This window comes from Zonotrichia albicollis, chromosome 1 (assembly GCF_047830755.1).
Source record: "Zonotrichia albicollis isolate bZonAlb1 chromosome 1, bZonAlb1.hap1, whole genome shotgun sequence".
In the NCBI taxonomy this organism is placed as follows: Eukaryota; Metazoa; Chordata; class Aves; order Passeriformes; family Passerellidae; genus Zonotrichia; species Zonotrichia albicollis.
Window position 1 is genome coordinate 145794800 of NC_133819.1, and position 17135 is coordinate 145811934.

The following is a 17135-nucleotide window of genomic DNA, read 5'->3' on the forward strand; positions in this document are numbered from 1 at the left end:
GTCTTGGATAAGGAGTAAAGTGTGGCATGACCAGAGAAGTTTCTAATTATGACTAAATGCCTTTTCTGTGAATTGCTGTCCTGCAATATTGTAATCTTATAACAAGAGAAGGGGTAAGGGCTGGACTGATTTTTATAGTCTTGTAGCTATAATAACTTTGGGTAATTAACTTTTGTGATTTTTCCCTGTATAGTCCTTGTAAGGCTTCATTTGCAGCTTCAGTTAGTCAAATATTCCTGCACAATTTTTATTGCACAACAATAATCCTGACTTCACTACACAATAATTGTTTTCAGATATGCATAACTTGATATATGTATGTGGGGTGCACAAAAAGGCAGCATGACAAAGATATCTGAGAGACTCTTTATAATTAAATGGCAGTATTTCAGGGTTTAAAATGTTATGCAAATTTCAAGACTGGAGAAAGAGCAGGTCAGGACACCTGATATATATTGCAAGCAATTCAACATAAAGCCATCATTTCAATATATGTCTGGATTTAATGTCATTCATTTAAAACTTGGGGATTTTGAATCCTGAGAAATAGAAATGAACTTTACTGCAGCTTTCTGCTCTTCATTAAGGAAATTTCGCAGCATTTTCACAATGAGGGAAATTACATATTCATTGGTTTTGAAGGGTTTTCAGTTGCTAATTAAGAAAGTGAGTTAGCCTATCTATTTTCATTGCTCACATATGATGAAAGCAGAATTACCTGCTGTGTACTCACAACAAAATCAAGCTTAAAACAAAGACAGTATCTTTGAAGTGTTCACTAACAAAGTATAGCATTGGTTGTCAAAATTTTTGATATCAAATGAAAGTATTAAATCAAAATTTCAAACAGGTGGTAGCAGGTTATGATATTGTTGAAATAATATGGATTTATGAAAACTGAGAGCCTCATTTTTTCATATTAATAATTGCAATGTTTTGAAAATTAAATCTGAGGACATTTTTGGTGGCCATATTTGGCTGCTTGATATAAATACATCCCTTAAGAACACACTGCTAACCACAATTCATTAGAAAATATTTAAATTCATTATTTTATCAATAACTGCTAAACAGAGGCTGTTTTTACAACACATTTGTCTGTGCTGCCTCCTGCAGCTTGCTTCCCTGATACTTTCATCTTTTGATGATAGTCTTTCTGGTACTCATGAACTCCTTTAACTATGTCAAGCTCTGAAATGTTTTAGATTTTCACAATAATTTTAATTTTTTTAATTAAAATTAGGAAATAATTAGACACAGATGTTCCCTCAGTTTTACAGGGTGATGGGATTTCCAAATGGTGTCACACAGATAATACCATACAGGTAAGTGCATAAACATCATTAGCAATGACTGCTGGAGTAATTCTCCTTTGTAGCCAAACTGCTGTTCATTTTCATAATAGAGTAATTAGAGTTAGGAAATTCATTGCAATTGAAAATGCTAATCTGTACTTCTAACTACCCCAGGTGTTCAAAAACAAAAGGGTAAAAAAAGAAAATCAGATCCTCGATGATCTGAAAATACAACTGAAAGTCCTGACTTTCTGAAACACTTCAGAAAATTTTGTCTACAAATCTTGTGGAGAGTAAATGGGGATGGGGGAGGAAGAATGAAAAAAGATATAGGAGCCTTATTGTATGTAGACTTTTGGAAATAGACACTGGAAACTGAGTCACTTCAAAACTGGAGTCAGGTTGCCCTGGATCAGCCAAGCTCCATAAAGTCTTTTGCATCATCCAGGTCTGCACTGCATTCTCCTCCTTCCTGTACAGTCACTGAATGAACTGCAATTGGTGTAAAAGCTGAACTTGCACCTGGAGATATTTTCAGTGGAAAATGAGCCTATGGAGCTAATTCAGGTTTACAGGGACCATAGGCCCAGACACTTCTGAACAAAGTACTGACAATGGCTGTGACTGTCAAACTGAAAACTTCACAGCAAAAATGAAACAGTTCAAGGAATTCTTGAACCCTGGAAACCCACAAAGGGAGATACTGCTGGAAACACATGACATCCAAATTTCAGGTTAGAGTAACATGAAGAACAACAAAGATGTTTATTCATCCCTAGTGGGATTTTAGTGATTTCATCTCCTATTTTCAACTCCTTATGCAATGGTTGCAAGTGAATAAATGAAGCTGCTTTCACTGGAAAAAAAGAAAAATCAGCTCATATACATGAAATGTATCTGGAAATACAGAAAAATCTCTTGTTTTTCACCAGCAGCAGAATCTGACACAGTAGAAAGTTTATATGTGCATTCCAGAAAATCTACATATCCTCATTAGAGGATCCTTAAAAACCTCTGACAATGAGAGATCCTTCCTTGTCACTATTATTGTTTCCTTGTACACCTCCACATTTCTAATGTCACCTCTTGCTTTTCTCTAAAACACACATTATAAAATGTTTGTCTCACAATTGGGTGACTTTCCATGACTGGTTCTTTTAGGCATTGCACAATACTGCATAATGGGAGCAGTAGCATTTATCATTATTAGAATGACAGCAGATTAGAGATTATGAATCCAAGAGATATTAAGAAAGTGGAAGGGTCATTTTGGGAGAGCAGAAGCTTAATTTCTTGGTTTTAAAAATACACAATAATGAATAGAAGTATATCTGAATCATTTCTATAACTTCCATGATTACATAAAATTGGAGCCTCCTCCTGTAATTGTTTATGGACAACCATGCCACTCCTTGTTGCAGTTTTAAACTTACGTTGTTTTGTTTTACTTTAATTTTACTGGTCTTCTGATTCAAATAAAGGAAAAAGCAGACTTCACAGGATCTTTCTGGCGAACTGTACCACCTCACATGACATTCCATACATACAACATGTCAACAAATTTTAATTTTCTATTCCTTTCAGTTGAAGAAGCAGAAGATGTGTGAGGATGAAAGAAGCCTCAAGAGATTTGAATTGTCATCCACTACTATAGAAAGTAGCAGTACCACCACTGAAAGCAACAAAAACATTGTCCTTGCTGCAAGTACCCTTTAGTTTAAACAGTTTATGGCAAGTGAAAGGAAAATAAAATTAAGTGGAACAAATTTGGAATTCCTTGAATTATTGTCTGGAAGAATTACAAAAATAATTATTGCTCTATTTCCCTGCAAATTATTGTTCATCAACAATGTTTCTAGAAATTTTTAGAAGCCACATCACAATATCATCCTGCACAATCTTTTTCCACCTTTTTCCCCCCTTCAAAGGAAATTAAAGTAATGGAAATAATTTAGTAAACTTTAATCCTCATTTTTTAAAATTTGATGTGCATTAACAGGAAATATTTTTTTTACATTAATCTGAACTACAGATACCATTTATTAGGCAATATTTTTCCTCAAGATAGAAAAGTGCATGCAGTCACTGAATTATTGCCTGTATGCTCATTAAGTGAGCATGAGCAAGCTGCTAAAAAATTGGTCACATAAAATGTGACCTTGTCAGTCTTCTTAAAACAGATAGGTTTAAAAATTGCTTAAATGAGATGCTACCCCAGAAACAAATGGAAAAAATAGAATGCTGAGGGAAACAGTCTCTCGATTGCTCAAGATGTTCCAGCATTGGAGTGTTTGTTTAATGTTGCTGTTCCAAATGTAAATGAAAAGCTGAAATGTTTATTAAGTATTCTGATATATAGTGGCATCCCTAATAACAAAATTACAAACGTGCAAGAAAATTAATCAGAAATATTTTTAAATGTTTTGGTTTTATATAATAAAATTGTATTTCAAAAATTTGAGCTAGTTTATCATAAATTAGGTTTCAGAAGAGATCTTTCATTTGGTGTCCTTTGTCTGCATTTTTCTCCTGTGGGCATTTTCCTTGGCCCAAGGACATTTCCCCTTATGCATTTCCAGTCATATGATGGCTGTGACACATTGCTTTGTTTGGTTATAGGTGAATCTCAGCTGCAGTGAGGTAACACTCCAGGAAGTTCTGCCCTCAGGGAACAACACAGCCCTGAAACCTTGCAAAGCACAGGGCCAAGACAAAATACACAGTTCAACCTGACTTAATAAAAATAAATATTTCTGATCCCACCACTACTTCCTCCTTTAAAAAAAAAAAAATCTGCCCACCGAAACAGAAACTATCTGTTTTCATTTTCCGAATAGATAATAAAAGTTCTGCAAAACTGGATTTCTCAAAATATTTTTCTTTGTACTACCTTCATTTTACATGAGAGGATAAAATAATTCTAATGAGAAAATCTCAGACTAATATGGAACAAGGAACCCTTTTGTTAGTGATATAAAGTTTTTTACAATGAATTCTAGAAAACTATGGTCAAAGTAATGCTTACAAAATCATGGTTTATGAAAAATAAGACAAGAAGGAAAAGGAAAAAACCTCAAATGCCCCAAAATCCCCAAAAGGCATGAAACTATGATCTTAAAAAAAAGAGCAGAGCATCCCAGATATCCCTCAAAGTCTTTTCAGGCAGCAATGACTGAAGAGATGTTCTGGCAGGGACACCTGGCACTGCTCAACACAGTCATGTGTACTGAGTCATTAAAGTCCAGAATAGGACATCTTCCTAGAACTCTGTATAGGAGCATGACTTTCAGGGGGTAAATGAAATAAATTTGAGAAGCTATGTACATACATATTTATACAGCAGGGCAAAATGAAAGGCTAAATTCATCTTAGAATGATACAGCAATGTAACATATGTGATGTTGGTGCTGCTCCCCTTGTGCAAAATAATAAGCAGCAAATTTCTTTATATTCAATATTTATTTTGGATCACAAAAGATGAGTACCTTAGATCAACTATACCTGTTCAGATCAAAAGTGCACCTAACCCAGTTTGCTATTGCACACAGGGCCAAAGGTTGATTTTTCAAGAGTTTAAGAACAGAGAAACAGAACAGTGAAATTTGGCTGCAGCTGCAAAAATCCATCTATGAGCCTGAAGGGAAGCTTTAGTATTTCCTCTAGATTCTCTTTGATGAACTTGCTTAGTTTTGAAAGACTCACAGAAGCAGTCAGATTGGAAGGGACCACAGTGTGTCATCTGGTCCAGCCTCCCTGCTCAGGAAGAGCCATCCCAGAGCACATGGCACAGGATTGCATCCAGATGGTTCTGGAGCATCTTTCCCTTGAGTAATGCAATTTTTAATATCTACAGCACTCTGAAATGTGAAACGCCCCAGCTTTAACCCCTCTTGTGTAAAGAAGCATTTTTAACCACCTGCCAGGTGCTGCTTCATTTGATGGCCTCTTCTGTGGGAAAGGATGATGAGCAGCCACTCTATTCATCCTGTTTCCTAGGGGAAATCTTTTGGATGCCACATCAGCTCAATTACACACCAGCACAGCAAGAGCATAAAATCTCACTTAACCTGCACAAATCAGGTGGCTACAAACTCCTGGCCTTGTCCAACTATCAACACCAGTTAATAGAAAACCAGGAATGTTGTTCCTGGTGACCATACCTGTCGTTGGTTTTCTGTCTCCAGTCTCAGCCTGGCTTCCACACACCTGCGGGTCTCCAGGAAGGCTTGGCGCTGTGCTCTGTCTGATAGGTAGCTAATGAAGATTCCTGCAGTGTTCATACACATAAATAACACTGCCTGAGCTGCAATCTGCAATGAACAACAAACAGGATTTGATTAGACAGGAGAAGCAAAAATATCTGTTCAAAAAAATGAAAGAGAGATGAAGACAGCTTTGTAGGCTGCAAAAATAGCAGTTAGGAAAGTTTGCATAAAAGAATGTCTTGGATCTTAAGTAGGGACATCAACTTTGTAAATTGTCTCTGCCTTGAGGATGAGATATGCAGTATTTGGGGGCAATAAACTCTGGTTGAACCACAAATTATGTTTCCAAAAATTGACTCACAGAGCTCTAGCCAGGAATGATTACAAATGTAATTAACAATTTGTTTTTGCACTGCCTCTTCGGCAAGAGAAACTTTGTGATTTGCTCCATGGCTTTAGTTTGGGAAGCAAGCCATAATAAGGAAAACAAAGAATATCAATTAGCTATGAATTAATATCAGTGACAATAGTTATTGTATCATTAATATCAGTGGCAATAGTTATTGTATTATTATCAACCAAATCAAATACATTCATTTTCAGCTGATGTGAAAGCACAAATTTACACAATCTGAATTCTGAACCAGTCAACAGGGGAAGCTGAAAGGACAAGCAAATTCTTGCACAGTCAGTGCCTTTGTACACAGAGCTTTTCTTTGCTGAAGTCTAGGCAAGAGCTGAACTGGTTTTCCTTGTAGAAGCTGTATCACAGCTTCTTCCTTTCCCATATGAACTCAAGAGAGCCAGATGGGAGTGGATCCTTGGGCAGTGTAAATTTCAGTGGATTACTTATCTGTCATTGACCTTTCCTTGTGCTCTGCATGTTTGTAAGGCAGGGCACATCAACACCATTGAAGAGAGGATTGGTTGGGAAAGTGAGTAAGAAACTGGCAAAAGTATTTGACTGCACTAGAGAGAGGAAAAATTTCTGCAGCCTCAGTGTACCTTCATCCACTATCTCATCCTTGTAATTAGTTGAGATTTCAAAGGCTTTGATAGCTATGGGTGATACATACAGGATCATAACAACACCAGAACAACTGCAGCAGGGCACATCAAGTGTTCATCATTCAGGATCCTCTCTCTGGTGGTGGAAAATGTGATGCTTTGTCAAAATAGTTTTGAACACTCCAGCAATCTGTGATTGCAGAACATTTTGGGATAGACATTGTATTTTCTTACTATCCTCTAAAAATCAGTTTTCCTAAAATCCAAGTGTTGTTTGTCCTATTAGAGGTCTCCATGATCTCATTGTGATGCTTTGACTCAGATCTGCAGGTCTCACTCCCCACAGTCATGTGGGTTTGAAAGTGAGATCTGATATCAGGCCAAAAGCATCTGGCAGAAACTTCAGCTTTATATATTCCCATATTTCTGAATCTGGAGTATTGTTCTACTGTAGTACAGGGAATTAATTTGCAATTTATGTGCCATGATTAAATAATAATGCACATCCTGGCTCCAGATGAAGTTTTGTTTAACCTTTTCCAGTAGTAGATGTCTAGACAAGGCTTGTGAGAAGTAGGTCATGATTAGCAGGATCCTTGCATCCCCCTGTCTTCCAAGATCCTCTAAGCTGGAGGTGGCATACTCAGTGCACCTGCACAACTTTTCCTGATGTCTTTACCAAGTTAATAGTACATTTGGCTCCTATGTCACTCAATAATAAAGATTTTTAACAATTTAATTAGGTCCTTTGTGATAAAACTCTTGCCTTTTGTTTCCTTCAATTGACAATTTTATAATTTCTTTGAGTGCTACATCATGTGTATAAACAGTGAGTAACCATTTCCAATTAATTAGCTCATCACCGTTCCTGATTTTACTGACTTAAAACATAACCCCTTACTTTTACTTTTTAAAAGGGAGGAATTTGAGGCTCTTTAGTCACTCTGCATGTATCACTATTCTCTCTTTGCACTTTCTGCCTTTTTCCTGTTATCTACCATATCCTGTTTTACTGGAGACGTTGCACTGGATCAGCCAGCTTCCCCCAGACACTCTCTGCCTTTGCTCCAAATAAATCAGGGAAGGCAGTAATTTATGTATGAAATAACTCCTTCTGGTGCAAGCTACTAAGAGGTGTATGATGATCTGACATGAGATTGAGACTCTCAATCAGAACTAGTTCAGAACTGAATTGTTCAGCAGGACAACTGGAATCAGATGAGGGAGGTTGGAGGAGTCAACTTTTCAAACCTTTTTGACTGACTTTGAGCTTTGACCTGGGCTGTATTTTCACACATACTAGGAAGGTTAGAGTAGAGAGTGAAAAAAAAAGAAAATCTCTCCAGAACATTTGAAAAGTGAATTTCAACAGTGAAAGCAGTGACAAGGTGGCCTCCTTTGGTAGCAAATTCATTTGCAATTTCCTCATGAGCCCAGTTCAGTCACCCATCTCTGCTAATGCTCAGGACTTGTTCCACTCTCTTCAGCAGATCTCCTTAGAGTAAAGGCACTAGAATTTGTCTTTCAATTAGATTTCATGGGTACATAATTTCATTTGGACAAAGGGAATAATGGAAAACATGTTACAGGTAAAACAACAGCTTATGCAGGGGCAGAATTGGCTTTCCTGACACATGGTAGTCTGATTGAAATCACTCCAAGGAGTAAAGCACTATGACTTGCAAGGCATACTAATCTGGGGCTCTTGTTAATAAAAGAACAAAAAGAAATAAGACTTGAGTCTTTAATTGCTGTTCCTTTCTTCTAGAGGTTACTGAGGCCAATTTGAGAAGTCTTGGAGGATTTTCTACAACCTATCAAGGCTACAAGCCAGGACAGACTCTGTTTTTTAAGATGCACAGAGTTTAATATCTTTTTGACTGACCTGAAAATAATCAGTTCTCTCACAGTAGGGAAGCTGAGGCATAATGTGAAAAAACAAAATACTTTCACAACATTTATAAGTTTATTTGTACCTTTCACAGCACTTAAATAATGAAGAATAGCAGCACAGCAAGAGATCTTAAAAAGCCATGAGTGATGTATTTTGATTTTAAATGGGGCTCTGAGGAGGGGTGCTTCTTGAATATTTAAAAAATGCAATGAAGGTACCCTTTACCACACTGCTTGGGAATATGTCTATAACAGACACAGTGTAACACCACTGTCCCTGCTGAACCTGCAGTTACACATAATCACATAATAAGATAAACAGAGCTAAAGGAAGTTACTTGATCACTGAGGCAGTAGAATCACAGAATCACAGAGTCATCAAGGTTGGAAGAGATCTTCAGGGTAAGCCATTCCAAGTATCAACCCAGCAGCACTGTAATGACCTTTAAATAACATCCAAGGTTCCACATCTAGATACCTCTTGATTAATTCCAGACTCCACTGCCTCCCAGGTCAACTTATTCCAATGCCTGACTACTCTCTCAGAGAGAATTTTGTTTCTAGTATCTAATCCTGGCACGATCTAATTTAAGACCATTTCCCCTTGTCCTTTCATTTGAGACATGTCAGAAGAGACTGACACCCACCTCACTAAAACCTCCTCTCATGTAGTTGTAGAAGTCAATGAGGTCCCCCTGATTGTCTTCTTCTCCAGATGAAAGAAATCACTTGTCAAATAAATGGTCACTTATGAAGTGTCCTCCATAAAGGCACCTCAGAACCCTTGGCAAAATCATTATGAAAACTAGCATAAAGCAAAAGATATGAGAGGATGCAAGTCACACAAATAGGTTAAATTTGAAAGAACACATTGATTGAAATAACATCATTTTTATCTGCCACTCATATAAAAAAAGTCTTTTCCAAGACAGCTGAAACCAAGGAAACATTTTGAGTTGATTCGAGAAATACCAGGTTTCAAAGAACCAACTAAAAGGCACTGGACATGGCTTGTCAGGAAGAAGTGATAATCAAAGCAGGTGCAATATAGTAATGCAAGAGAACAGGAGAGGGAAAATTCATTGAAAAGATGGTAAAGTAACCCCTGTGTCTGTTGTGAAGTGGTAGGTAATCAGCTACAGGCAGTTTTCAAGGCAGAGTTGAATCTAGGTCAGGAAGCAGGATGGTCAGAAGGGTACAGGTGAGATACTGGGATAAGCACAACAATTCTTAGGCATTTCTGCTATTAAGAGCACCTAGTTGAGTTGGCCTTCCTTGGGAGTTTACAGAATCCTGTGAGTTTATGAATAACGGGAAGCAATCTAAAGGTTTGGCAAAAGTCAGAAGTTTCAAGACTTCAAAATTAATAACTGAGCTGTGTTTTAGGTTTACCATGATTTCCCTTTTTGAAATATGCAGTTAATTTAAAGTCATAAGGCCAGCCATTAACAGATGTTTATGGAGTGTGTAGTGATTGAGTTCAGCACTTCCAAAGAATACATAACCTGAGGAAAAATGAATATTTATGAACATTCAACAAACCACATGGATTGGAAATATGTTGATTGATAGACAGCCCTAAAAGATTGCAGCTGATTTAACTTCATCATGAAGTTGAGACAACAACAGCATATATCCATGTGGAAAGCACAGTGGAGGCAGAGGAGAGAAAGCTGAAATTACTCTGAAATCCAGAAGGACAGTGAACTTGTGTGTTACTACCTCAAGTGCAGAAATGCACTCTAGAATGTTTAGCAGAAATAAACCTATTATTAACCTCTTCAGCAGGCAATTTTTTTCTGCCGCATAGAAGCAGAGCAGTGTTGGGGCTGATGTCGCCCAAACACATGTGAGAAGCAAACAAGTGGCTTTCAATCTAATCTCCAGATAGACATTCTCAGGGCTTTAGAAACAGATTAGAGCATTTCTTGTCTGTTTTGGAAAAACAGGGAAAGTAAACTCGTGCTTCTTAGAGAGTGTTTTCAGCATGTGCCACATAAAGAACTGGTTGCTATGGTAATTATTATTGGATAATTAAGTTTGGAGAAGCATTTTGATTTTTCATTAGTTGTTTAACTAAAAATAGAAGTTCACCACAATGTTGGTTTTTGTAATTAAAATGTCTCAGAAAATTCTCTTTCCTTTCTCGATCACTGTCTTTCTTGGGTTATTTGAGGGAAAATAAATGCTTTCATAAGAACTTATCACCAGGAATGGACTGAGAGTTGCACAAGAAGACTAAATGCTCTACTTTCTCTAAAATAGGAACATCTGGCATCACAGACTCTACGGCTCTCTCACTGCTGGCCTGCAGCAAGCCTCTCTCTCCCACTGAGAGTATGATTTTATGAATCAAAGCTCTTGGCAGAGAAACTAGTAAGTACCTGTTTCTCTACACTGCCTTATGCCCACCTTGATCCCTCAGTACAGCTTCCCCTTCGCTGTGCCAGATCAATTATTTGTGGGACCATACTGTGAACTATATCAGGGAACTTAGCCAACTTAAAAAACAAACATTTGGTGTTGGCCATATCTAGAGCAATCGTCTGATTAAGTTCACAGCACAGCCTCCACAGGAAGAGGAAGCATGTGAACATTCATAGCTGGCACTGCTGCCAACTCATTAAATGGAAATCATTGCTGCCTTATTGTTAAATCACCTTGTAAAGAGTGTTTTTATTCCTAAAGTTCACTCATTCTGACTTCTCCTGGGTCTAACTGCTAAATTCCCCTGGCTGTGATAAAAGGCAGTTTTGTTTGTTTTAGTTTGTGGGTGCTTCTTCAGTAACTTTTATTGGAAACCAATCTGGCACACAAAGGTGCCCAAACTGCTGCCTCGACTTTCTGGAAAACTCAGCTGTCACTGATCCTCTCTACTTTCCAATGCATAAGTACAACAGATGTTTAACTCCTACTCACAGCTGGAGTGAGTGCTACTCTTTAATCTGATCTACATACACGTACTTTACTGAAAGACAGAAATATACCACACCCCTGGGAAGACAGGGATGGAGAATAACACAATGATTATTTCTAGTAAAGTTAGACAAGCACAGACTATGATGGCTAAGAACAGCTTTACCCCACCCACCCTAGATTTGCTACATGTGAAAGAAGCCATTTGTACCAGTGTCACCATCTGATCTCATGTTTAGAACTGAATTTTGTGGATCAGCTGTGCACAGCTCCTATGGGAACACTGGCTGATTCTTCAAAAACTAAGATCTTATTTATGCCTCTAGGAGAGCTGAGACCTTTTTAGATGCCTGATCCTGCTACTACTAGAGCTGTCATCAGAGGACTCCACTGTGTGCTTAGGAACAGTCCGGCCTTTAAGGTGCATAAAATGTGCAGCCTGCAAACAGGTTGGCTCTATCAAATCATAGGGTGTACCACAAGAAATTATTATATAACCTTCAATGAAAACAACTGGTTTCAGACAAAGTTTTCTCCACTCCATTGCAGAATATTCTAACATGAATTTTTGTCCTCTTAGTGATTTAGAAAACACAAACCGTTTCCCCTCTGAACAATGGCAAGTTTGCATACAATCAATTGTTCCAGTTCAAGATAGTATTTGAAAAGCCATATCTTTAATATTCAGGAGTCTGATTTGTTACTAGACAAAATAGCTGTATCCTTTGTTGTTCTTCCTCCCATTGAATTCATTATTGATTGTCTGATTAATTTGCTTATAAATAGCTAAAGCCACACAAATTTACTAAGTCAGCTACCAATTATGGCAAAACTTTTGCAACATGGTGTGGTACAAGAGATCTTCCAAGAAAATAATATCAATCATAAAATATCATAATTATATAATATATAATTTCAGACACATAAGGACTGACATAGCTGAAGGATGTAAAGGCAGTCAAGCACATACATAGCCTTTCTAGTGCCATTGAGCAGCCCCAAAGTTTCAACATAACTCCTCTTAGTCTCTTTGAGTTTGTCTAAAATTTAGAGTTCAGGAATAATTTTAATAATAAAATAAATCTATTCTGGGACTTTGGATCTTTTTTTGGTACTTTTTATAGATGTTAAAGTGACTAGGCATGACTGAGAAAATGTCAGTGGCAGGGTCATAGCCCATGCATACAGGGGAATGAACAAAGATAGGAAAATGACTTTCACTTTTTAGAAACTCTTTTCCATGGCTATAAGGTATTTAGCTGAACTCTCTGACACTTATCTAGGAACTGATCCTGAACTGTGCAATGAAATCTGGGGATCACATCTCCACTTCACTGAGCAGCACAGCACCCTGTTGTCATCGTTTTTTTATACAAAATGCTGTCACCTCCAGATATCTAAAATGTTCCCATTTAGAAAAAACAATCTTGTCTTTTTGATGCAAATAACTTTCTCCATTCAGTGTTTTCTGTGTGTTTCTCAAGTACCTTTTCCCTCTGCTTTAAGACAGCTGTACTGCAGGGCAATTACAAGGAGAAATCTAAAGACAAATGTTCCAGACATAAATATTTCATTGCCAAAAAACATCACTTTGTTTGGTGTGTTTATAAGTTAACATAAAGAGTTCAGACAGAAATCTCTTCTCCTCTCCAAATATATGTGACCTTGAAACCACAGCACATGTACTACAGAAATACTTTAAATTACCTGTGCTGTCTAACCAGGAGATCCTGCAACAACACACAAAAAATCCCAGAAAAAACAAGGCACAGCAAAACATCCTGTGCAGTAGAGAACACTGAAGCAGCCTGTGACAGTCAGGGAAAATTAGAAAACAAAGAGATAGTATTTCCCACTTCATTGCTCAGAGGGGAGTGCAAAGCAGCTGTTTCTCTTCCTTCACTTCCATATTTCAGACTCCTGAAGCTCTGTCTGACTCTGAAATTTTCCCTATACTTTTCTATTGCCAATGACAATAAATTGGGAGGAGCTGTTGATCCCTTGAGGGCAGAGAGACATTTCAGATCAACCTGGACATATTAAAAATCTGGACATATTAAACATACAGCAATCATCAGCTGTATGAAGTTTAACAAAAACAAGTACTGGATTCTGCACCTGGGACAGGGCTGTGGAAAGGGACCTGGGGGTCCTGGTTGATGGCAAGGTGAACATGAGTCAGAGGTGCCCTGGCAGCCAAGAGTGTCCTGAGGGACATCAGGCACAGCATTGCCAGCTGGCAAGGGAGGGGATTGTCCCCCTCTGCTCTGCATTGGGGTAGCCTCACCTCAAGTCCTGTGTTTTCAGAGATATTAGAAAGACATAAAGCTATTAGAAAATTTTTAAATGTTCATGAAGATGGTGAAGGACCTAGAAAGGAAGACAAATGAGGAGCAGCTCAAGTTACTTGAGGAGACTGAAGGGAGATGTCATCACAGTCTGTAGTTTCCTCATGAGGGGAAGCAGAGTGTCAGGCTCTGATCTCATCACTCTCCTGACCAGTGACAACATTCAAAGGAATGGCTTGAAGGTGTGTCAGGGGACGCTCAGGTTGGATATTAGGAAAAGGCTCTTCACCCAGAGGTTTTTTGGGCCCTGGAACAGGCTCTCCAGAGAAGTGGTCACAGCCTCAAGCCTGACAGAGCTGAATGAGAATTTGGACAATGTTCTCAGGCACATGGTGTGATTGCTGGAGTTGTCCTGTGCAGAGCAAGGAGCTGAACTTCAATAGTCCTTGAGGATCCCATCCAACTCAGGATATTCTATGATTCTATGCAGAAGCTGTCCATCCTTACAAACTGCATATTTACTGTTCAAAACAAATATCAAAGTAATTATGTTCAAAAAGGAGACACATTCCATTTAAAGCTACTTGAGAAACAAATTACTCCAACTGAAAGTAAGAACATCTAAACAAAGATTTACAACAAATTAATCTGAAATGGGGAAGTATACCCATGACTTCCTGGATATTGAGAATTAAAAATAATGCCTCTGGGTTTTTTTGAAGCAACACTTACGAAATATTAAATTTTCTCCTTGCATTTCATGCAAGGATATCTGACTTGTAAATAACTGTCTCCAAGTAGAATTGTACTGTACATTTCAGAGCCAAGCATTAAACATCATCTCACTGACAAAAAATTCCAGCTGACACTTGGTCTGGAAAAGTCTGAGAGCATCACTGAGTTTAAGATGAGCCTGGAGAACCTAAAAGTAGTATGCCTAAAGTGAAAGTCACTTCTGGAAATTTTCTTCAAATTATTACAATAGTTTTACCTAACTCGATGTTAGATAGCCGAAGCAAAAAAATCTTAGTAGATCTCTTATCAGATGGTGCAACCAATTAGGAGTATTGAAGGAAAAAACCAAACACATCAAAGCTGTTTTACAGCGGTGGAAAGAGTTTCACTACATTTTAAGGAGATGTGAATTATGTAGTGTGCGTTTCTGCTAAGTATTTTTGGGGTGTTGTTCTGCACAGCTGTTTTCATTGCTCTGGATAATGGCTCTTATCCAAAGTAAGATGTCAAAGGGTGACCAATAATTATGTTTGTAGGGCTGACAGCTGTTCCTCTTTTCTAGCATAGGTCATTGCCCTTTCCATCGGATGAATTGTGCTCATGTCCCAGAAATTACCTGCAGGACATACTCCATGGCTCTTCCCACTGGAACTGGCAATTGTCAGAATTTGTGTGCAGGTGACCCTGCCTTGGTGCATTCCGCAGAGCTCTAACAACAAGAGAAGCTTTTTGCTATTCTTTCTAGTTATGTTAGGCCAGGTTGCATGTATTTTCCTCTGAATTACCAAGCTATGTCCATAGGACAAAGAAAGAAGCAAGATTCTGCAAATCATTTTTCCCTTTTGACATTACAATGGAAAAAAATAAAGTAATAGCAAAATGTAATGATCTGAAATTACTCTTGAACTCTTTATCAAGAAATAGACAACCTTATGAAATCCACTCTAGTCTGTGTGAGAATGAGACTAATACCTATTAAAAAGTGATTTAGTTTAACTGAAATAGTACTGAGAATACTGCTAATGAAAAATACATGAGGGATATCAGTGTCAAGTGTACTTTTCCAAAACCTGCTTTTATTCTGCTGGGAAGCTCTAATAATTAGCTGTGTGTGTTAATCAGTGATACCTGCTGGCAAACAAATTATCCCTTCCAGCTGTTATTTTTTAAAACTATTGATCTAAATAATAATAAAAGAAAAAAAAAGGCAAAAACAGTGATGAAAACAAATGTTTTTACACTTTATTAGCATTTTGTACAGCAGGCCAATCTCAAGGTTATGTTTTCCCTGCATTTTGAGCTGTAAATGGTTGCCATTTTGCATGGGTGTCACTGGTGATAGAGTTTGCCAATGAATTCACAGCTAACTGATGTGTGAGACAGCAAGAATCAACTTAGAGTCCCCAGATCAGGTTTTAGCTTTGCTAGATCAGAAATAATATGGAAAATATCTTCTCCCTCCAAATTTCTCATCTTGGCTTCCACTTAAAATTATTTTTTGAAAAGTGACTAGAAAGCTCCAATAAAAGAAATTTACAGTCCTGTCTTTGCTTTTTTCCCTCAGTAACTCCTTTTGTTGCTGACTATGATGACCTGAAAACCAGGAAAAGACAGAACTCAGCAATTCCATTCATAGAATCCTTTCGTAGCAAAACCTTGAAAAACTCCAAAAGAAAAAACCTCAAACACCTATTTTCTTGGCTGTCCTGGTTGAGCTGTAAACATGAGATTAACACTTACTTCAGAGAAATCTTGGGCATATTAAAAGAAGTAGCTGTAGTCTGACTCCAATGTACACAGAATTTCAGGCATCCTTAACCACACTGAGAACCAGTGCTAAGGCCTTGGGAGATTTCAGGAAATGGAGAGCCCATGAAGATTTGGTTAAACTTGCAAGGAAAACTTTAGGATGGCTGGGGATTTGTAATAGGGCCCAGGAGACTTTGTCCTCCAGGGCTGAACTAAACATGTCTTAGGCACAGCAGATGACATGAGTCACTCAATGTTAAACAGGGATTTTATTGATATCTAATGTTATTTGATATTTCCTTTAAAGTCTGCTTTATCTTGAGTTTTTTAAGCTATCATTTAGGAATACTCTAATATAAAATATTAGGAAAATAGGGAAAGGACATGGGAACAAATGGAAATGTACCAGACAAAAGCCATGAGAGGTTACAACATTCCAGACCTGCTGGATTAAAACTTTATCTCAGAGAGTTAGGCGAGGACAAACATTTTCCTTTGTGAAACCTGTGGGTGTTGTTCTGCTATTAGTCATGGTGAACGCTTCAGTGTGGTGAGCTAGAAGAAGTCAAACTGACATCAAAAGTACAGAGAGTGCTGTGGGAAAGAGTTTATTCAGTCCTTGGCTGACAGAATATACCAGAGACAAATAATGAAGGATTAGGCTTCTCCTGACACTCTGCTAGCAGAGGAGACATATAGTGCAGGATTCATTTTGCACTGACAGTGGTGTGATTTAGGACTAATTCCTTTGAAGGCAGTGGCTTATTCTGGTTTAAAACAAGGATGGGATTAACTTCAAACCCTGATATTTACCATGAGCCAAATTCTCCTTGCCTGACAATACAAGCCATGCCTTTGTTTTCCCTGCTTGTATAAGCAGGAGAAACAGAAACTGGACTCTTCATGGAATATTAAATAAATGACGCAAAGCAAAACAACCTCTGTCTCTGATGTTGAATAATGAATCCTGCTGATACAAGAAATGCTGCTGGAGACTGTTAAAACTTGGTGGACATAAAATAACAAGAGAAGCCCCTCAGAAGCCC

The 17135-nt window shown here is 37.9% G+C and overlaps 1 protein-coding gene across 2 annotated transcripts in view; it reads right to left on the reverse strand.

Moving 5' to 3' along the window:
* ADCY8 (adenylate cyclase 8) overlaps positions 1-17135 on the reverse strand; it is a 115692-nt gene that overhangs the window by 80256 nt on the left and 18301 nt on the right. For both annotated transcript variants that reach the window (XM_014264426.3, XM_014264428.3), the window contains exon 2: positions 5456-5605. In XM_014264426.3, coding sequence (XP_014119901.1) covers positions 5456-5605 — 150 coding nt within the window. The remainder of the gene's footprint in view (positions 1-5455; positions 5606-17135) is intronic.